The 19502-nt window shown below is 47.8% G+C and overlaps 1 protein-coding gene across 2 annotated transcripts in view; it reads right to left on the reverse strand.

Moving 5' to 3' along the window:
• The window catches only part of HSPBP1 (HSPA (Hsp70) binding protein 1), a 448201-nt gene that overhangs the window by 328033 nt on the left and 100666 nt on the right, over positions 1-19502 (reverse strand). For both annotated transcript variants that reach the window (XM_069638225.1, XM_069638217.1), the window contains exon 4: positions 11750-11974. In XM_069638225.1, coding sequence (XP_069494326.1) covers positions 11750-11974 — 225 coding nt within the window. The remainder of the gene's footprint in view (positions 1-11749; positions 11975-19502) is intronic.

The following is a 19502-nucleotide window of genomic DNA, read 5'->3' on the forward strand; positions in this document are numbered from 1 at the left end:
AAAATTCAAAATAGGGCTAAAATGCATGTGCAAACAGGGTTCACCTAGATTCAAAATAGGGCTAAAATGCATGTGCAAACAGGGTTCACTTAGATTCAAAATTAGCACTAGGTATGGAGGTGCATGTGTATAAAGGAAAACTATTAATTAGAGGGTTCACCTATGTTTAAGGTTCACACTAAGCTAGAAGCTACAAGTGGCATGTGCAATGAGATACAAAGGGAGTCAACTAGGTTCTTAAAATCGCTGTACAAGCAAAATGACATAGGCGCAGATTGAGATATATTGGGACACATCGATTCACGATTGTAAGCGGCTGAAAGGTGGTGTGCGGCTGAGTGCCAGAGCGGAGGCGAAAGTCACTACCTCCGAAGTTCCCAATGGGGCTAGTAAGCACTTGTGGCATGTACAGGCATCGATTGTTTGGTGCTGTAGGTAGTTCTCAAATCTTATACATTAATCATTGATAGTCATATGGGAAAAAGGTTTCCTGCGGATGGCGGTTAGCACGTGTTAGGCAGTGCGGGCATTAACCTGGAGATGGGCTAAGTTGCAAACAAGGAGTAGCTAGGTAAATGCATATTTTCAGCAGTAGGGAGGTCGGGAGAGGCAGCGCTTCGGGACTTAAGGCATGTGTAGAACATAGAAGGGTCTAGGTAGCGCTGGCTGGGAGAGTGCGTGAGTCGCTTACCATATTTAGAGGCGAGTGGTTTCACAGCTCCCCGGGCGTGATGGAAGAGGGTCGGAGATGCAGGGGTTCTGGCCTTGGCCTCTGGCCATTCTCGGACAGGCTCTGGACAGGGCAGCCTTGGTAGGCAGCCTTGGTAGGCGGGCCGGCGTTCGCCAGCCGCCGTAGGCGAGTGGCCACAAGTAGAAGCAGTTGGCCAATCACGATGCAGGCAGCTAGGGTAGGAGGCTCTCATTCACTTGCCATTTTCCCGGGCGGCCATTTGGCGTGGGCGTAAAAATGCGATTAAGGCAGTTAAATATCACCGCTGGCGTTACCTCTGCACAGCTTCAGACAAATTCTTGCTTCTGCCCAGATATTTTGATCTACTCGAGGTAGATGGGCTCTGAAATTGCTGCGGTCGTCAGGGCACGCAGTAGATTCATCCCTGGCCCTGCTCCAACAGTGGCAACGGGTGCAGCCATCGACTCGGGGCGAGATCGGTCGAATGAAAGGCTCGGAACAAGATAGACAAAATATACCTTGAACTGGTGCACATTGCCAACTTTTGAAAATCAGACAAACTCGATTTAATAACTTTAATAATATATTTGAAAGATTCATATATTATAGTATTGGTGTATGGACATTTATGTAAATTGTACACGCTCTCTCTATGGGGCGATGACCAGATAAAACATTTGCATTGACCCATCCCAAATTTCTATTGCTAATAACATTTGACTCGCTGAATGAATTTGGAGGACACATTCAGAAAACAATGCTTTCGATGTGACAGTCCAAATCGGGAATTATGTGGAGATTACGTTAAACAGTTCAAAGGTTATTGACAAAACAGCCTACTCCCATTAACTTTCCTGTAGCGAAACGGGTTATTCCATTTAACACGCATAGTGCGAAAACCGCGGGATGGATATTTTTCAAATAAACAACTTGGGCACAAGCTGTGCCTTATGTTGGTTTGGGGTAAAAGCATGCAATAGATTTTTTTTTTTTTAACTTTTGACAGAGAAGGGGGTGCTCCCATACACAATTTTATATATCTCCCATGGTGCATGCTAGCAGTGAGATTTTTTCAGAAATTAAGTTGCCTGTTTTTTTTCCTCGATGCAAGTGATTCCTACGCATATTTGAAGGACAAAAAAGAAAAGTGCTCGAAATGACACTTAGGAGGGAAGGGAGAGATTCACATTAGGGTAGAGGTGGGGAGGGCGAAACTGTGTAGTTGGAAAGTTTGGGGTTGACTGGGGAGCCCTTTTTTTCCACAAATATTGCATTATACTCTTCAGCACTCTTAGTCTTGCATGGAATTCGTATGGCACGATCTTAACAGGACAAACAGTACTCAGAAATGCACTAGATACATCAGACTAAACTAGTGATGGAGTAGGGAATGCTGCAATTTAGGTTCAGAAGTGAAAGTCTGTGTCGCCCATTCCATCTACAGTTGAGTCTAGTGTCTTAGGGCATCATGAAATTACTGGGATTCTCTCTCCACTCATTTGTCCCAGATCTTAGAAGCTTTGGTCTGGCAGCCTCTTGCTTTATAAACTCTGTGCTCTAACATCGCAAGTGTGCCCATATCGTCTGCCCATTGTTCCAGTGTTGGGGACTCTGGGGCTCCCCATTTTTGTGCAATGTTCCGCTTCATCAGTCCTGCGGCTGTGGATAGGAGCAGTCCTTCCCATTTATCAGTAGTGTTCTCATCGGGAGAGCCCAACACCACCACCTTCGGGTCCATTGTTATATTGCGGCCTAGCACCCTGGATAGTTCATTGCAGCAATTCCCCCAGAAAGTCTGAATTCGCTGACCTTCCCAGAGGATGTGTATGAATGTACCAACCTCTCACCCACATCGGAGGCAGTTCTGGTTTGGGGCTCGTTTCCAGCCATGCATCATAGTTCTTGGGTAGTATATTCTGTGGAGGATTCTTAGTTGGACCAAGCGGAGTCTGGAGGATATAGCAATCTCCCTGGGATGCATTAGGATCTGGATCCAGTCCTCCGGGTCTATGGCTCCCACATCGTCCTCCCATTTGGATTTAAGATGAGGAAGTTCCGGAGTAGCAAAGGAGGACATGGCATTGTATAATATAGAAGTGACTCTAGTAGGGATATGTGTTGGGAGCATATTGCGTTCTATGGGTGTGTACTCTGGAATAGCGGGGTCCAACTGGATGTGTGTTCGTAGGGCGTGAGTCAGTGGAGTATGGTGATAGCGTTCGGTTGCTGGAAGGTGGAATTTCCGCTGCAATGCTACAAAGGAGGCTATTTCCCCATCTATCAAGACATCCCCGATCTGTGTGATTCCAGCCTCCTCCCATTTGGGCCATGGTCTGAGTTTCCCCAATTCGGCCACGTTACTATTGTGCCACAGGGGTTGTGCCGTGGTGATCTTGTCGTTCCATCCCACATAGGCGTGGACCCGTCTCCAGACCCTCGAGACATGTGTTGCCATTGTTTGGGGTAGGGGTCTGTGGAGGGGCTGGTAGAGCTGGTGTAATGGGTCAGTGTTGTGGATGGCTGCAATTTCTGCCTTTATGTGCGGGAGTTCCCTATCCCCATGTAGTAGGTCATTAACCACCATCAGCTGGGAGGCCCAGTAGTAAGCTCGGAGACAGGGCACGCCCATACCCCCCTCCCAAACCTATCTCTGGAGTGTAGCCAGTGCAGTACGAGGCTGCCCACCTCCCCATATGAGTTCTCTAAGGAGGGAGTCAAGGCGGTCAAATTTGTCGTCCTGAATCTCCAGTGGTGCGTTTTGTAGTACATAGAGGAATCTGGGCAGGGTAATCATCTTAAAGAGGGCGGCTCTACCCATTAGTGTCAGGGGGAGAAGCCTCCAGTGGCAGACATAGTCTTTAAAACGGTCCATGATCGGCTGGAGTTTAAGGGCTGCGTAGCGCGTCAGGTCCTCCGATATCCAAATCCCAAGATACCGGAAGCCGCTTGGTTCCACTTTGTGTGGGCATTCCTGGGGGATGGCCAGTGTACCGCCCTTTACCGGGAAAAGGATAGATTTGTCCCAGTTGATTCTCAGCCCATTGAATTCACTGTATCTGATGAGCATTTGCGTCACTATGGGGCAGGTTCGTATCAGGTCACCCAAGTATACCAAGAGATCGTCTGCGTACAGAGACGCCCTGTCTTCGTGCCCTTCCGGCCACCTGAATCCCAACCAGTCCTTGCTCTGGCGGAGCCACAGGGCGAGTGTCTCTATCGCGAGGGCGAAGAGAAGGGGGTACAAGGGGCATCCCTGCCGTGTGCCCTTGCCCAGGGGAAAAAGTTCAGAGGGCCACTCATTTACCTTCACCTCTGCTTGTGGGTCTATGTAGAGAAGTTGTACCCATCCCAGGAAGTTTCCCAGAGGCTGTCCCAGCGAACCGAACCGAACGCCTTCTCAAAATCTATGGCAAGTAGTGCAAGCGGTTTGTCTATGATAGGGGCCCTTTCCAGCAATAGGTGGAGGCGCTGCAAATTCATATGTGTCGATTTATGTGGCATAAACCCACATTGGTCCGGGTGGACCAGGGAGGTAATTACCGCTTGCAACCGGTTGGCGAGGATTTTGGTTTCGCTATTGAGTAATGAGATAGTCCTATAGGAGGCATATTGCTCGGGTGGTTTACCTGGTTTGGGAATAACGACTATCGTGGCTTTGCGCAGGGCCGGCGGGAGAGCGCCCTGGTCGCGGGCCCCGAGAAACATTTTGTGAAGGTATGGTGCCAGTTTCTCCCCACCCAGTTTCTTCCAGGTCTCGACCGGGAACCCGTAGGGGCCCGGTGTCTTCCCTGACTGCAATTGAGCTACAGCCTCAGCAATATCCGCTTCGGTGAGAGCCGAGTCCAGTTGTGCCCTCTGTTGTTCCGATAGGAATGGTAGGGTGATGTTGTCTAGTAGGGCGGGATCTAGAGGGGACACTGGGGCATCGTACAGAGTAGCATAGAAGTCAGCGAAAGCCTGTGCTATATCCCTGTCTGAGTGGCATTTCCCATTCTGATGGGTTACAATCTCTCTAACGTGGCGTTGACCCTCATCTCTTTTCTCGAGCCAGGCCAGCATTTTCCCAGCTTTGTCCCCGTGTTCATAGACCCTTGCCCTGGAGTCTTGGTGGGCTTGCCTGACGTTGTCTAGTTCGATAGACTCCGGGCTTGGGTCACGAACATATTTGGCTTCCCAGTCACCCACATCAGTTTCTGCCTACAGCAACTTCCGAAGTCGCTCCCTCTTCTTACCTGCTACCCAGGAAATCGCCTCCCCCCTCAGCACCGTTTTGTATGCTTCCCCTATCATGACTGGGTCATCGATCGTAGAGGTATTAATTTCAAAATATTCATTAGTTACTTCCGTGAGGTGGTCAACAAGATCAGGGGAGCCCAGATAGTAGCTATTCAGCCTCCATGATCGGGGTGGGGTTTCACTTTGTATGCGCAGTACCGCCATGAGGGGTGAGTGGTCTGAGATGCCTCGGGAGAGTAGGTCTGCAGCGGTCGCCCTGTGTATATCGGTGCCTGGGAGGAAGAGGTAGTCCAGTCTGGACATGGACCCGTGTGCTCCCGAGTGGAACGAATAGGCCTCGTCTACAGGGTGGAGATGGAGCCACACATCCCGAAGGCCCAGAGCCGACTCAAATTTTGCTAGTTTGGTGGGAGTGTTCGGGTTGCGGTCCCCGATGTGAGTGCGTTCTTTTATATTGCACATGACGTCATTAAAATCGCCCCCCAAAAACCATGTATCAGGTTGGTGTTTTGCCATAAGGGTGACCAACTCATCCAGGAGTTCCTCTCCCAGTCCTGGCGGGGAGTACACTGACGCAATGGCCAGTGTTTCTTGTCCCAGTGTTCCTATAACCACCACATAATGACCCCGGGGGTCTTGTTCAACTGTTAGCGATGTGAATGGGACGCGTTTATGTATCAGGATAAGAGTCCCTCTGGATCCCATAGTGTATACCGCATGTAGGGCCAATCGGTAGTTGGTTCTACGAAAGAAAGTGCAGCTGGTCCCGGCTAAGTGTGTCTCATTTATCAGAGCGACGTCAGGAGAGTGTCTGTTTAAGAATTGCAGAACAAGACACCGCTTAATACCGGACCCCAACCCGTTCACGTTCCATGTAATTATTTTGAGAGATCCGGTGCGCTCAGGGGTTGGTGCGTGGGTCAGTGTGGTCGCCATTTATTGTGTACAGTACCAGGTTTGAAGACATTATGGGTTGTTTCATGGAGTTGTTGTGTCGGGTGTGTTGGGTGGTGTGATTCACTAATTTTGTGAATGCGTAATAAACATGTATTAATACTAAAACAAGAACAACAAACTCGCCCATCGCCCCTCCCTTCACCCCACCCCAACACGAAGTACCTGTCGCCTGAACATCGTTGACACTCGGAACTAGAGTGTCAGCTCAAACTTGGGGTCCTGGCTGGCAGGCGAACAGAGGGGGTGGGGGGGTCCCTTCGGGTCCGCAGCTCCTACTGCCTTTGAGCATTCCGTGGTTCTTAGAGTTCACGTATGACGTTGGTCTCTCCTTGGTTTGGTATTCCATTGCTTCTTAGTGTTCGTTGGTTTCCCTTGCCTTAGTTGGCAGGATTTGCCACCTGTTCCAGGATCGCTAGTTCCTGGGCATCGGGGTGCCCCCCGGGAGGGGGATAACCCGCCCCAGGCCGGTCTCCTTCCATGATCCGTCGGTCTTGCTGTCCAGTCCCCTTCAATGTGCGCTTCCGCCAATCTCCATGCCTCCTTCGGATCCGTGAAATGAACTGTGGTTCCCTTGTGGTGGATCTTGAGTTGGGCCGGAAACAGCAGTCCGTATCTTACTTTCATGTGGAATAGTTGCCTCTTCAGCGGTTCAAACGACTGTCTCGCCCTCTGCACCTCCCGGGTGTAATCAGGGAAAAAGGCGATTTGGGAGCCGTTATGGGTGATTGTACCCTTAGAGCGAGCCATCTGAAGGAGTGCATCTCTGTCCCGATAGTTAAGGAATCTGGCTATGATCGTTCTGGGCGGTGCGCCTGGTATAGGCCTGCCCTATGGCATTCTGTGAGCTCTCTCCACCGAGAAGGATTTAGAGAAGGGGTGAGGCGCATAGATGTACACCAACCATTGTTCCAAGAAGAGCTCCATGCTGGGCCCTTCCTCCCCCTCTGGGAGGCCGAGGATGCGTACATTGTTGCGGCGCGATCTTCCTTCCCCCTCATCCACACGGGCCTCTAACATTTTCAGACGATTTAGTGTCTGTGAGAGTTGTTGATTAATGCCTCTAATGTTATCTTGAGTCCCTGAGATGCTTTGTTCCGCCTCCCCCGTACGAGCGGAGAGTTTCTGCAAGTCATGGCGCAGAAAGGAGACATCCGCCGCTATACTGTCAATTTTCATCTCCATCGAGGAGCGGGAGTTGGCAATGGCAGCCATCACGTCTCGCAGGGAGAGGGCGTCCTTGGGGGGGAGAGGGGTGTCAGGGGGGGTGTCTGTGGTGTGTGTGGGTCTGCGAGGCCTGGGCCTGTGCCACCGCAAATTGGTCCATCTTGCTTTGGGTAGAGGCTTTTTTCAATTTGTCTTTGCCCATCCTTGGAGAGAGGTAGTTCGCCGGTTTCGTGGTGGTATTCCGTCCCAGTAGCCGCCGGTTTCGCAGGATTGTGTGCGCCCGGGAGGGACCGAGGCTTGCTGTGGATCGGGTAGGTCAGCGTGTGCGGCGGCAGCCCCGGTCAGGCGAGTTCTTCAGCCGAAGTCTCCCGCAGGTGTGGCTCGGAGAGGGGCTTCCACCTCGGGTTTACCAGTGCGTGGGTTTGGGCTGGTGCCTGGGGCTACTCACCGGGCTCGCTGGATGTCGCGGTAAGAGTCTCTTCCCGGCTAGGCAGTCGAGTCGCCGGGCCCCCGAGTGGCGGGCCACGATCCCTCACGGGGGGTTGACTCCTCGTGGGCCAGAGATGGTCTGGCATTTTCCGTCAAGTCTGCTTGCAGTACCGTCGCTCCACGCAGCCCGACAGGCCCCGAACTGCATTACGCACCGGCGGCGTCCATCTTGGGAGCATGGGAACCCTCTCCGCTTCGCTCTTCATTCGCCTCGGGTTCGCTCTTGGGGCTACGGTTTTTCCTGAATTTTGCATCCGATGGTGCCCCAGTGCGTCAGCTATCGATGCAGGTATCAGAAGTATATAGAACTCTCAGGAATCAGGCTATAAAAGACAGGATATTTGCAACGGTCACGGAGCCGATCGAACTCACGTCCGCTCCATTGCGCTGCTGGCCACGCCCCCGAGACTATCAATCTTGAGGCGTTTGACGGAGTTGCAGGCATCTGTGGTTTGGCTACAAGAGACACATTTGCTCCCCGAGGATGAGCCCCGTATGAGGCACAAAGCATTCCCCACACAGTTTTAGTGGCAGTAAAAAGTGGGGAGTAGACATCCTGATTGCGAAGAACACAGGGTTCAGTAAGCAATTCCTGTACAGACCCAGAGGGTCGCTATTTGGTACTTGGGGCAGGGGGGCTACTGTTAGGTCAGTTGGTTACTTTGATAGCGGTATACGCACCTAATGAGAAATAAGAATGTTTTAATAGGTCTTTTGGCTAAGTTAGCGGAGTGGTGCGTGGGTAAGGTGTGGTGTTTGGGGGGAATTTTAATTGTGTAATGACCTCTTCCATGGATATAACTCTTCCACCCACCCTCAATGATGGTAGGCATAGACAGGCGCTGGTGCGCTTTGTCAGAGAGTTGCATCTCAATGAAACCTGGCGATTCTTTCATCACAAGAACGGTCATACACACACTACTCCACAGCGCAAAGAGGGCTCTCACAAATCGACATATTAGTGTTGGACGCTTTTATCCAACAGGTGACAGAAATGGAGATTGTGGTGCATTATCTGACATGCACCGGTTATCCTACGGCCCAAACCTCTGGTACCTCCCCTGATGGTCCGTAGACCTTGGAGGTTGAATGACCTGATATTAAGAGACCTTGCTTTGAGATCCCATATGGAAACGACTATGCAAATTTACTTTTGGGAAAATGATACCAGGGTGGTAGACTGGCATGTGGTTTGGGATTCCAGCAAGGCTATGATGAGAGGGGAGTTTATTGCTCAAACTGCAGCATTTTTGAGGGACAAGGAGCTCCAACAGGGTGGAGTTGGAACGGGAAGTTAAGGTAAGCATGCCGGGCCCTGATGAAGGCTAAGGCAAAAATTAGAAGCTCACCTGGCAGATGGGTCAACGCAACTCCTAATACAAACTAAGCAATCTTATTACTTGAGGGGATAAGGCCAACCAATTCCGCACAGCAAAATAAAGGAAGCAATAAGGCAAAAAACTATGTTACCCAATTGAAAAATCCGGTGGGGGATTTATTGAGAGGGGAGGCAGAGAAAGTGGAAATTATGCAGGCTTTTTATTCCCAGATCCTAAAAGGGGAGAACTTCGATACATACTACGGCCCAACATGTCTTTCTGGGCAAAATAGAATTACCCCGAATAACAGCAGAGGATAGACTTCTTTTAGAGGCCCCGATTACTGAGGAGGTGGTGGTTGGGGCTATTGTATCCTTTCCCAGGAATAAGGCCCCAGGACCAGATGGGTTCGGGAGTGCATACTACAAAAGATTCTGGAATATAGTAACTACCCCTCTAGCAAACGTCTTGGCTCAGCTGCTAATGGGGGTGCTGCCAAAGATCATACACCCTGACCAAGCTGGGTTTATTATGTGGAGGCATACCCAAGACAATAGTAGAAAGGCAATTCCAAAAGATGTCCATGTTCGTGCTCAATGCTACCAGAGCGTTCGATAGCCTAAATTGGGGGTCCCTGAGGCTCACTTCAGAAAGGTTTGGATGCAGGCTGATCTTCACACGTATGGTACTGGCCAATTTTCAGATTCCTCTATGAAATTGCTGATAAATGGACATCTCTCGAATGCAATCCCAGTGAGAATGGGCATGCGAGAGGGCTGCCCGCTGTCCCCAATGATTTTTGCCTTGGCCATGGAGGCATTGGTGCAGGCAGTTAGCGCAGATCCAGAAATCCATTGGGTCAGTCAAAGGGGATACGCACAAGATTGCATTATATGCAGATGATATTCTGTTGTTCCCCCGAGATAACGCACACTCACTCCCCAAAGGTGATGACGCTCAGGGGAGTTTGCAGCAGTGTCTGATTCCGCATCAACTACTCCAAGTCGAAATCACATAAGATCCTAAATTGATAACTAGTTGGAGCAGGACAACCCCCTGATCTGGGTGCGGAATGAAATGGAATATCTGGGTGTAAAACTGACACAAACATATGAGGACCTGCTTGCGGCTAACATCCCGGGACTTTGAAAAGCACTGCTAGAAGACCTTAAGAGGTGGGATATGCAATAACTCTCTTGGTTTGCTTGTATAATGGCCGTCAAGATAACCCTTTTACCTAAATTTGTATATATGGGGAGATCCCTTCTGATAGGGATCCCAGCAAAAATGATCACAAACCTGCAGAGGGAGGTCCTTTGCATCATCTGTGGAGGGTGGAGTGGGAGGTGTGAACCTAGAGTGCCCAGGAGGGTCCTCTTCCTACCTCCAGGGGTGGGGGGTTCCTGGGATGGCCTGCTACCTCGTAGCTGAGCAGTTGGCCCAGATGTTGCAATGGTCTTCGGCAGAGTCCCAAAGGGGTTGGTGTAAACTGGAGCAAAGTGCCACTGCCATCCCACTGGGGTACCTTGGGTTCCTTGGACAATCGGCGTGGGGGGCAGGAGGCCCATTACTCTAAACCACGAAGTGCTCACTCCCTTACTGGGATAAGGCATTACGGGAAAAGAAACTGAAACTGGGGCTAGGTCTGTACGCATCGATGGGGTAAGATGCTGACTTTGCAGTGGGCAAATCCCCCAGCGATATTAACTCTAATGGATTTCTACCAAGATGGATCCCCATTACAAATAAAGGACTGTAAAACGAAATTCCACATGACTGAAGAGGAACAGACATTGGGCCTCAAACAGGGTGGTCAGAGAGGCACCTAATAGAGAACCTATAGGCTTAGAACTTACGATGAGAGAGGGGTCACCAAGAAAATGAAGCACAAGGCTGTATCACTTATTAGACGGGGCTGCGCCTGGGGACACCCTGCCAGATTTGACCAAATGGGAACAACTGGGGGTTACAATAACGGGGGAGGAATGGGGCAATATATGGAATTGAGGGCTCAAGAGCTCCAAATGCATGGACATCAAAGAATCGGCATATAAAATATGCTTCCAGTGGTATGTGACCCTGCACCGACTGCACTTCATTAATCCCGAAAGGTCCCCCCTTTGCTGGCAGAATTGTGGCCAGGTCGGGGACCTAGGTCACATGTGGTCTTGCCCAAAGGCACACGTTTTCTGGCAAGACATTTTGAGCCGTATTAATGACATATCGGGAATACAACTACCTCACAGCCAGACGGTGGCAATACTGGGTGCGGTGGCTGAGGGCCTATACGATGCCAGTAATGACTGTGCTGGCCTCATTACTCACATGCGCACAGCGGCAAGGATCACATTAGCCCACGGTTGGAAAACAGAACGAGGTCCGATAGTGGCTATGTGGTGGGTTAGAGTGCAATGGAGAAGGTGTGCGCTCTGGCAAGCGGCAAATATCAAAAAAATTCCTTGCACTATGGCTCCCATTTCAAGAATATGTATTGGACAGAGAACAGAACCATTTCAAGCCCGTTCTGCTCTGAAACCTCTTGGTTCTTTCAGGGGGGGGGGCATAGTTGTACTGGCCTTGGGGAGAGCCACTGGAGGAAAGACTGATTGTCAACTCAGTATCTGTTACGCCACCACTGTTTTTTTTAGTTTAAAGTTTAAGAGGTGGGGGGAAGGGGAGCGAGGGAAGGGTGAGCGGGGGGGAATGTGTTTGTTAACATAATGGGTACAATTGATGTGAATTCCGATTCCTACCATACTCGGTCATATTGCGGACAAATTGTCCTGGTGTCTTTAACCTGTGGCTGTAAATCAATAATGCTTGCCTGCAAATCACATTGAATAAAACTTTTTTTAAAAAACACCTGTGCATGATGCACAGATGTAATACTCACATGAAATGGCAAACAGGGCTTTTGTTCGGACTGCTTCGCTGCTATCCTTGTCCAACAGTCGGAGGAGCTTACCCATAGCACCTAGGGACAGAACATGTTCCTGAACGAAGGGAACATTCTGGCTGCAGGTCCCTATAAGGTGGGCTGTCGCACTGCGCAACCCTGCCTCTGGTCGATCTAGATAGTGCTCCACCAGGAATTGCATCCCATTCAGTTTGCAGAAATCTGCCAAAGAGCAAGAGAAACTTTTCTTAGAACACAAATACATTTTTTAAGTGACCTTACAATGTTTAGTTTACAGCAAGTACTTCAGCCCCTGGTCAAAGAGGGGTTTCCTTTTGTAATACAAAGGCATACAAAAACAATTCATGGTTTTGATGCACGCAACAATTTCCTTTATTCCAATGGCACCCTTTTCATGGAACGATTCCCAAGGCCCTTTCAAATATAATTGTATGCACAATACATTGCCACTAATTAAACCATCTGGAACAAAATGAAATCAAACGAATATGGGCAATTGTACAGATCAAAATGCCTAACACAAAAGTATATATGTATACCTGACCTGTGTACGCCTCTATGCATATTATATGTTACGCCTATGTACCCAATCTGTAACTTATGCATAATGTAACTAAGTTGTCTGCAAGTAACAGCGCCACAATGCCCTTGGGCTGCCTGCGAGCTATACAAATGTAAAAAATAAAATAAAATATATTTGAACAAAGTGAGATTCTTGCGATGCAGGAACAGCCTTGAAGTAATTAATATACATCAGAATGAGAGAACGAAGTGGGTAGTGATGCACATAGATGTGAGTGCATATGAAAATGAGGCAGGGAGTGATTTGCACGTTATGCTATTTTGAAATTTTAAAGCACAACTTCGGCTGTTTACTCAGCGCCTCCTGTCCCCAAAGGCTGTCTGGGTTACTGTTTGGTACTTTTTTTATGTTATGTTATGTTATGTTGGTATATGTATAACGCGACAAAGCCTGAGGGCATCCAGGCACCAAAGACTAGGCGGGAAGAGAGCACAAGGTGATAGCAGCAATTTTATTCATTTTTCAGAAGTAAAGCCGTTTTCAGCTGTTTTCTGAAAGCCAGATTTTCCATTTTGCGTAAGTGTTCCGGCAGGGCATTCAAGGCCTGTGCTGACTGCACATGAAAAGCACGGCCATATCCACAAGCTCGCTTTACGCGATCTACTTCCAACATACAGGCCTTGGGGGATCAAATATTCCTTTTGGGTTGGTAAAACTTTAATCTGTCTTTAAGGTTAGACTTGGGCACTACCAAAGACACACTTGTGGCAAATGGACAGCAGCTTTAACTGGATCCGCGCCGATACTGGCAACCAGTGAAGCTTTTTTCATGCCGCCGATGTTGGTTCAGAACGCTTCATCTGGTATATGATGCGGACCGCAGCATTTTGAATCTTTTGCAGTTTTTGAATGTCTGTCTTTTTGCCGCCTCCTAGCAGGGCATTGCAGTAGTCTACACAAGGGAGTATCACCGCTCTAACTAGTTTTACCCGATTTTCTATAGAAACTTATTTTTATTCGATTTAAACAATCTTTTTTGTCATTTTAGTAAAGCAATCAATAAAGCAGTAGACCACATGTGGTAAACAATGTGCAGTAGAAGAGGGTAATATACTACTGTAATTTCTGTTAATAGCCAGAATAGTCCGTTTCCTTTAAAGACCAAACACCAACCACCACCCCACAATTGCCCTACTCTGGTGATTAAGAGGTTACGAGCCTTAAATTGCATTTCCCCCACGTCTACTGCTGATGTGTGGCTCTGCCATGCCAGCCTAGGGAACACTACTTAGCCTGTATCTTCCTATTGACTATCCCTTTCTCATCATGAGGACCATCTCCCACCCTCCACCCCTGACTAGAGAAACTCTGTTCAATAGTCCGCATTGGGTGGGCAAGATGCCAATGTGTCTCCTTTGTCGTCCTGCAAACTGCTAAATCCTTCGGCCATTTGGCAAAGCTAGGATTTATTTCCTCATCAACTTCAGAGGCATCTAGCCCTTGGCTAACACATCGGATATGTTAAAAAATAGGAAATGTTACTCACCACTGTGACTACAGTAATCTATGTACATAAGTCCCTTTCCTCAATACTTATGGGCCATTTTGTCATACAGGAAAAGGACTGGAGCATGATGTGGAGCCAGTCCTCAGATAAGATTTTGAAGTGGGAGTATTTCACTACCTATTTTTTTTTTTAAGTTGGGAGTAAACATGAGTGTTTAGGAAGTGCAAATCTAAGTCCAATTCCCAAGCGAGTAAAAATGTTTTAACTGGAAAACACAAATGTTTTTGTAATAATTACTCTTTTGCACTTAGTTACTCATACACATTAAAAGATACAGGTTTACTTCTTCCAATCAGGCAGTAATAATAGTCGTTTCTTCCTGTGCACCACTGATCCAAAAATATCCATGGAACTGTGTGGGTGAAAGCAGGAGCACAAAGTCCTACGTGTTGGTTTCCAGTTTCTGTAGGGAGTATTTGTACTGCCCGTTTTTATTTTCTGGGAGTATTTGCCTATTTTCAGGGAGTAAAAGTGGCCAATACACCATTTATCTGTAGGACTGTGTGGAGCAGCACTTTCATAAAAGAAAAAGTATTGTGTCCGTGCGCATGGAGCACTCCTTACGTGGGATTCCTACCTTGTGGAAATACATTCCTCCAACCGCAAGCACTATGGCCACCGCATAGAGACCATAAGAAAGAAAGGGACCATGGACTAGGAGTACATTAGTCACTTTTACTCCAACATCCCGTCCCCCTTTCCTCCATGCATATGGGTGATTACAAAGCACCAATAAGCTTTGGGAGAATAGCATAAAACATATCAGATACAATAAAGTAAGTAAAGACAAAATGCAAATGCCTGCAGAGGGTACACATTTCAAGTTGCAAGCTACTAAACATGCACAAAACGTCACTTGCCAACTCATTTCTACACATACAGACACAGCACACCATTTCACTGGCTAGTTCTAAGTGCACATTTTGAGCCCTGCATACTTGTATGTGACACCTTCAGCCAAAGATTTTTCGAAGGACTGCCTGTTCAAGCAGTGCATCAGATCTTGAGCTGGCATCCAGAGTAATGCTTGTAAAAGGCATGAGGGTTTGGAGCAAGTTAATGCCTTGCAGAAGTCTTCAATATGACATGTCCTCAAAGGGCTACAGACACTGCTTTTGCTTTCATTAGGAGCGCATGCAGACCCTGAGAAGGCATCAGCCTAATCAGTTGTCAACACTTCAGGATACAGTCCACCACCCCTCTCGTGATGGAGCTGAAGTGACCGCAACCAGAAAAGCAGTCTTCCAGGAAACAAGACTCAGGTCCACTTAGTTCATGGACCACATGGCTTGTGCATAGGAGCCGAGAGTATCATACTGAGATCCTGAGGAGCATGCAGTAACCCGACTTGTGGGTACAACTTTAGAAATCCAGCGTTAATAACCAGATCTGATTGGATAGTTACAAGTACCCTGTGAGAGATGGATTCTACAGGGGTTGCTTTTGATGCCAGTTTCTGCCAGGTGAGTGATGAAGGACAGAATATCATCCTGCTCAGACAGAAGAGGGTTGATTACCTTTTTCTCACATCAGTAGCAGACTCTTGTCCAATTGCCCGCTTACTGGAAACTAGTGGACGATTTGCAGGGTGGCTTTAAGGACAAGCAGGTTCTCTTGCAAGAGACTCAGATGACCATAACACTAGGTCCTCAGGAGCCAGGCCGTTAAGGACAGGGGGATAGCTGACAGTCTTTTCCTTCCTGCTTTGTGAGGCAATGTGGTCAGAGTAAGAAGCTTGTGAGGTCCGTCCAACGTCCTGGGGAGGTCCAAGAAAAAAACATGTTCTGCCAAACCGGAGTGATCAGGATCATCCTGCATCCCCTGCTGCGGTGTAGCTTGTGGATCACCTTCAGCTCTCCTGCTACTTGGGAGACCTTAAAAGAAACATCCCAAAGATTTGATCAAAGAGCTTGTTATGTGTGGTGGCATACATCCATTTGATAGTGAAGCGAACCACACCTGGTAGACGTTGCCAAAGGAAGTTTGTTCAGTATCATCTTCACGACAGCCACCAGCCTCAGCCTCGGGTGGCTTCTGGCAGCACTCTCTGGAGCTTCTCAAACTCGTTCACATTCTCAACCCTGAACCATAACAATTAACAAGTTTACATGGAGACAGTAACCAGGGGTGGATGTTCTAAGAGCACTGAGCCTGGATGTGTGATGTCACACACAGCCATGTCATCCAGGAGGCAAAGGTTACAGATGAATAAACTGAGTGTAATCAAAGAGGAAAGGAGATATCCTTTCCCAACACCTTTCTGAATGTAATAATACATGAAACATTTAATCTCTACTCCAAAGACATTACATGCACACACGCAATGATGCTTGTTCACAAAATTTGTCAGCAAAGCTAGTCCAACAATTACTTGAACCTTTCATCACTCCTCCTCCTCATTCCCGGCACCATTTTTGACGATTGCCACTCTTTCTTCCACACAGCTCCACCCTCCACCAAAAGAGATGAGCCCAAATCTTTCACTATTAATTTTGGCTCCAAAAATATCGGAGAACCTTTACGTACCTTAGTTGGCAACTTAATTTTGATCCAATCACCTTCAGTGACAGTTCCATTCCTGCAACAATTTATCCAATCATACCTGCGTTTAGCTTTGCCACCACTTATCTGCATTCTGTCCCTCACTCTATCCACATCTACGTTTACCATCCTTGACCTCAACATCCACCCAGGACACAGATGGGTGTTGGGTTTCCTTCCCCTCAAAACTTCAAATGGAGACACTCCAGTGAAACTGTGCGGGGCCAGACGATATTGAAACATTCTCTCCATAACAGTCCTCAACTAATCACCCCCCCCACTGCAATTCTTATTGCTTCCATGAGCGTTCTGTTAAATCTCTCAATGCAACCATTCCCTTGAGGGTGATGCTGTGTTCACTTGTTCAATCCCATTCTTTTTTAGAAATTCTTTAAATTCTTTGGCTATCAACTGCGTGTCATTGTCTGAAATGCATCTTTTGGGGAAGCCTTCCCTCCAGAACAACTGTTCCAAAAGCTGAATTATCTTGAAACTTGTAATCTCTTTAAGAACACATACTTCAGGCCACTTTGAAAGAAGATCAACAACAACTAGTAAATATGTGTCTCTAGCTCCCCTTATATTAAAAAGGGCCAAGCAAATCTAGTACCACCTCATCCCATGGTAACTTGGGACTGTCCAGAACAACCATAGGAACCTTTTGAACTGAGAGACCTTTATCTCCTTCTTTGCAGTATTCAACTGTTGATACAACATACAGATAGTAGATTACCTGTCTAGAAATGCATGACTTGTCATTCACGATTGTTCCAACCATAAAGGGATCCGATATACCAGACAACACACCAATGTATCCTTGTTTTTGTACATCCACAGTCACCCAACCAGTACACCACCATCCTTAAATATCTTCACCCCTATGGGACGAAGAAAGGCAGCCTATAGCCGTCCTATGTTTACATGCATTACTCCACGTACCAGATTATCTACAAGGCACCTACATTCTAATATGGCCGCCGCGCTATACACAACAACTGACGTCGCCGGTTGACGTTTCACAACACATGGAGTCCGTCTTTCATTTCGATGCTCCATGGACCGCAGACACCGCTCGAGACACGCTCGAGGGTCTTACACCAGTCGGGAAGCGTCCACCTCCTAGCAACTATCACCTCTGGGATGTAGCGCATTCGGAACTGAGACTCACGAGACAAACTACATTGCGTTTCACGAGACGTACTGCACTGGGATTAATTGCCGACCACACCGTGCCAGATTCGGTAAGCGCATCCAGGATACCTTGAATCTCTCACTATCACTTACCTCCACCCACCAACCTACCTACCTGTATACCCCAGCGAGATACGCACGTAGTAGCACTCACTAGAGATTTTAATTACTTGCAGACTCGACCGCAAGTAGCTGACCCGCTTTCCACTGGTGAAGACATGCCATCCACGGCACTCGCTTACTAGCAACGCTACGCTCCGTTGCTACTTTTCATTTTGACGGGTTGAGTGTTTACTTTGCGATTACATACTCTGATCGTCATTCTATTGAAGACAGGATATATAATAGCGCACCCATATCATTTATTTCCAGCTTGTGGGGCATTAGCCTTATACTGAAAGCGCATCAGAATTACCCACGCTGCATTCAGAAGCATCCAACCAGGTATGAGGAGCTTTCCTCACATCAATTTACATTTCACTATTGGTACTGGATGCAAGTGGCTCTAGATATAATCTATATTTGAAAAATGCAAAGATTTGTTTTCATGATCCCGATGTTTGGTTTTTTGATTCTTTAACTGAAATAACAAGAGAATAAGACGTATGTACTCTCACTGGATAACTTGACTGTATTATACTAAATATTAGACAGACTGTGGTATTTAATTGGCAACAACGCAATCCTGATTGTTCCTTTCTCCATTTTTTTGACATTCAGTTCTTGCACAAGACTACAGGCTCATGAAGAAGAGAAATTACTTCTCGAAACGCATCAGCCACCGTTCAAAGAACTGAATCCTCTGTGTTTCCTATGCTTGGAATAAAGCGTCACTTGTTTAGTACATTCAAAGAATGGATGTCATCATTCATTAGAATTTAACTTTGTCCTTTTCCATTGAAATTCGTAGAAATATATTCTTAGACTGTAAACTCATTGATATTGTGAATAAGGCGTCGTTTAGACGCATCATTACGGTGTGCAGGGGACGGGAGGGTTCCAGTTTGGATCCTCTTTTTCCTTCCTTTACAGAGTCAGGGCTTCACAGGACTTTGGGAAAACAAGGTAACAGGCAATAGAAAGCAAGAGGCCACGGGGGCCATCTTGTTTCTTATCAGGAATCAATGACAGGGCCTGGGTATCCCAAAATGGAGGATACTCAAAGCACCTGTCAAATTCAGCATGGAGCTGCCACTAGCCCATACCCTGCTCTGTGGGCCACACAGAGGTGCCCATAAACCTACACTAGGGGCACAGGGTTGTACCCCCACCCATGGGTGCCATAAGGGTATCCCATGGGTCTGTACACCAAACCAAAAACAGGAAGAGCTGCACTGCCAGGAGTCCCACATGGACTCCTGGGCAGAAAACAATACAGAACACAAATGAAAAAGGACTACAGGACAAGGACAGGGACAGGGAGGCCCTGTCCCTCCAATGCATTTCCAGCATCACGACGCATTCGAAGGCAGATGGACATGTCCGTCTGGCTCAATCCACGGCAATTAAGATCATGGATTTCCCAAACTTTTGCAACCTCCTGATCACGTGGGGAATGACGGGGACTGGAGGAAACACATACAGGAGTGGAAACTCCCAGGCCACTACGAACACGTGCCCTAGAGCTCCTCTTGGGGGAAATTCCCTGGAGCAGAACAATTTGTACTTTGGGTTTACCCTGGTTGCGAACAGATCCACTTGAAGGGTTCCCCAAAGGGTGAAGATCTCTTGAAAGACATCATGAGCTAGTTCCCACTCGTGGGATACTGTGCTCTGCCTGCTCAGAGCGTCCGCCGCCGTGTTCTCCTCTCTGGCTAGGTGAGCTGCCGAAAGGGACACTTGTCCTTGAATTGCCCAGAACCAGAGCTGCATTGCCTCTTTCACAGTGCTAGTGACCCTACGCCTCC

The sequence above is a fragment of the Ambystoma mexicanum genome, chromosome 1q (assembly GCF_040938575.1).
Source record: "Ambystoma mexicanum isolate Mex_15411 chromosome 1q, UKY_AmexF1_1, whole genome shotgun sequence".
In the NCBI taxonomy this organism is placed as follows: domain Eukaryota; kingdom Metazoa; phylum Chordata; class Amphibia; order Caudata; family Ambystomatidae; genus Ambystoma; species Ambystoma mexicanum.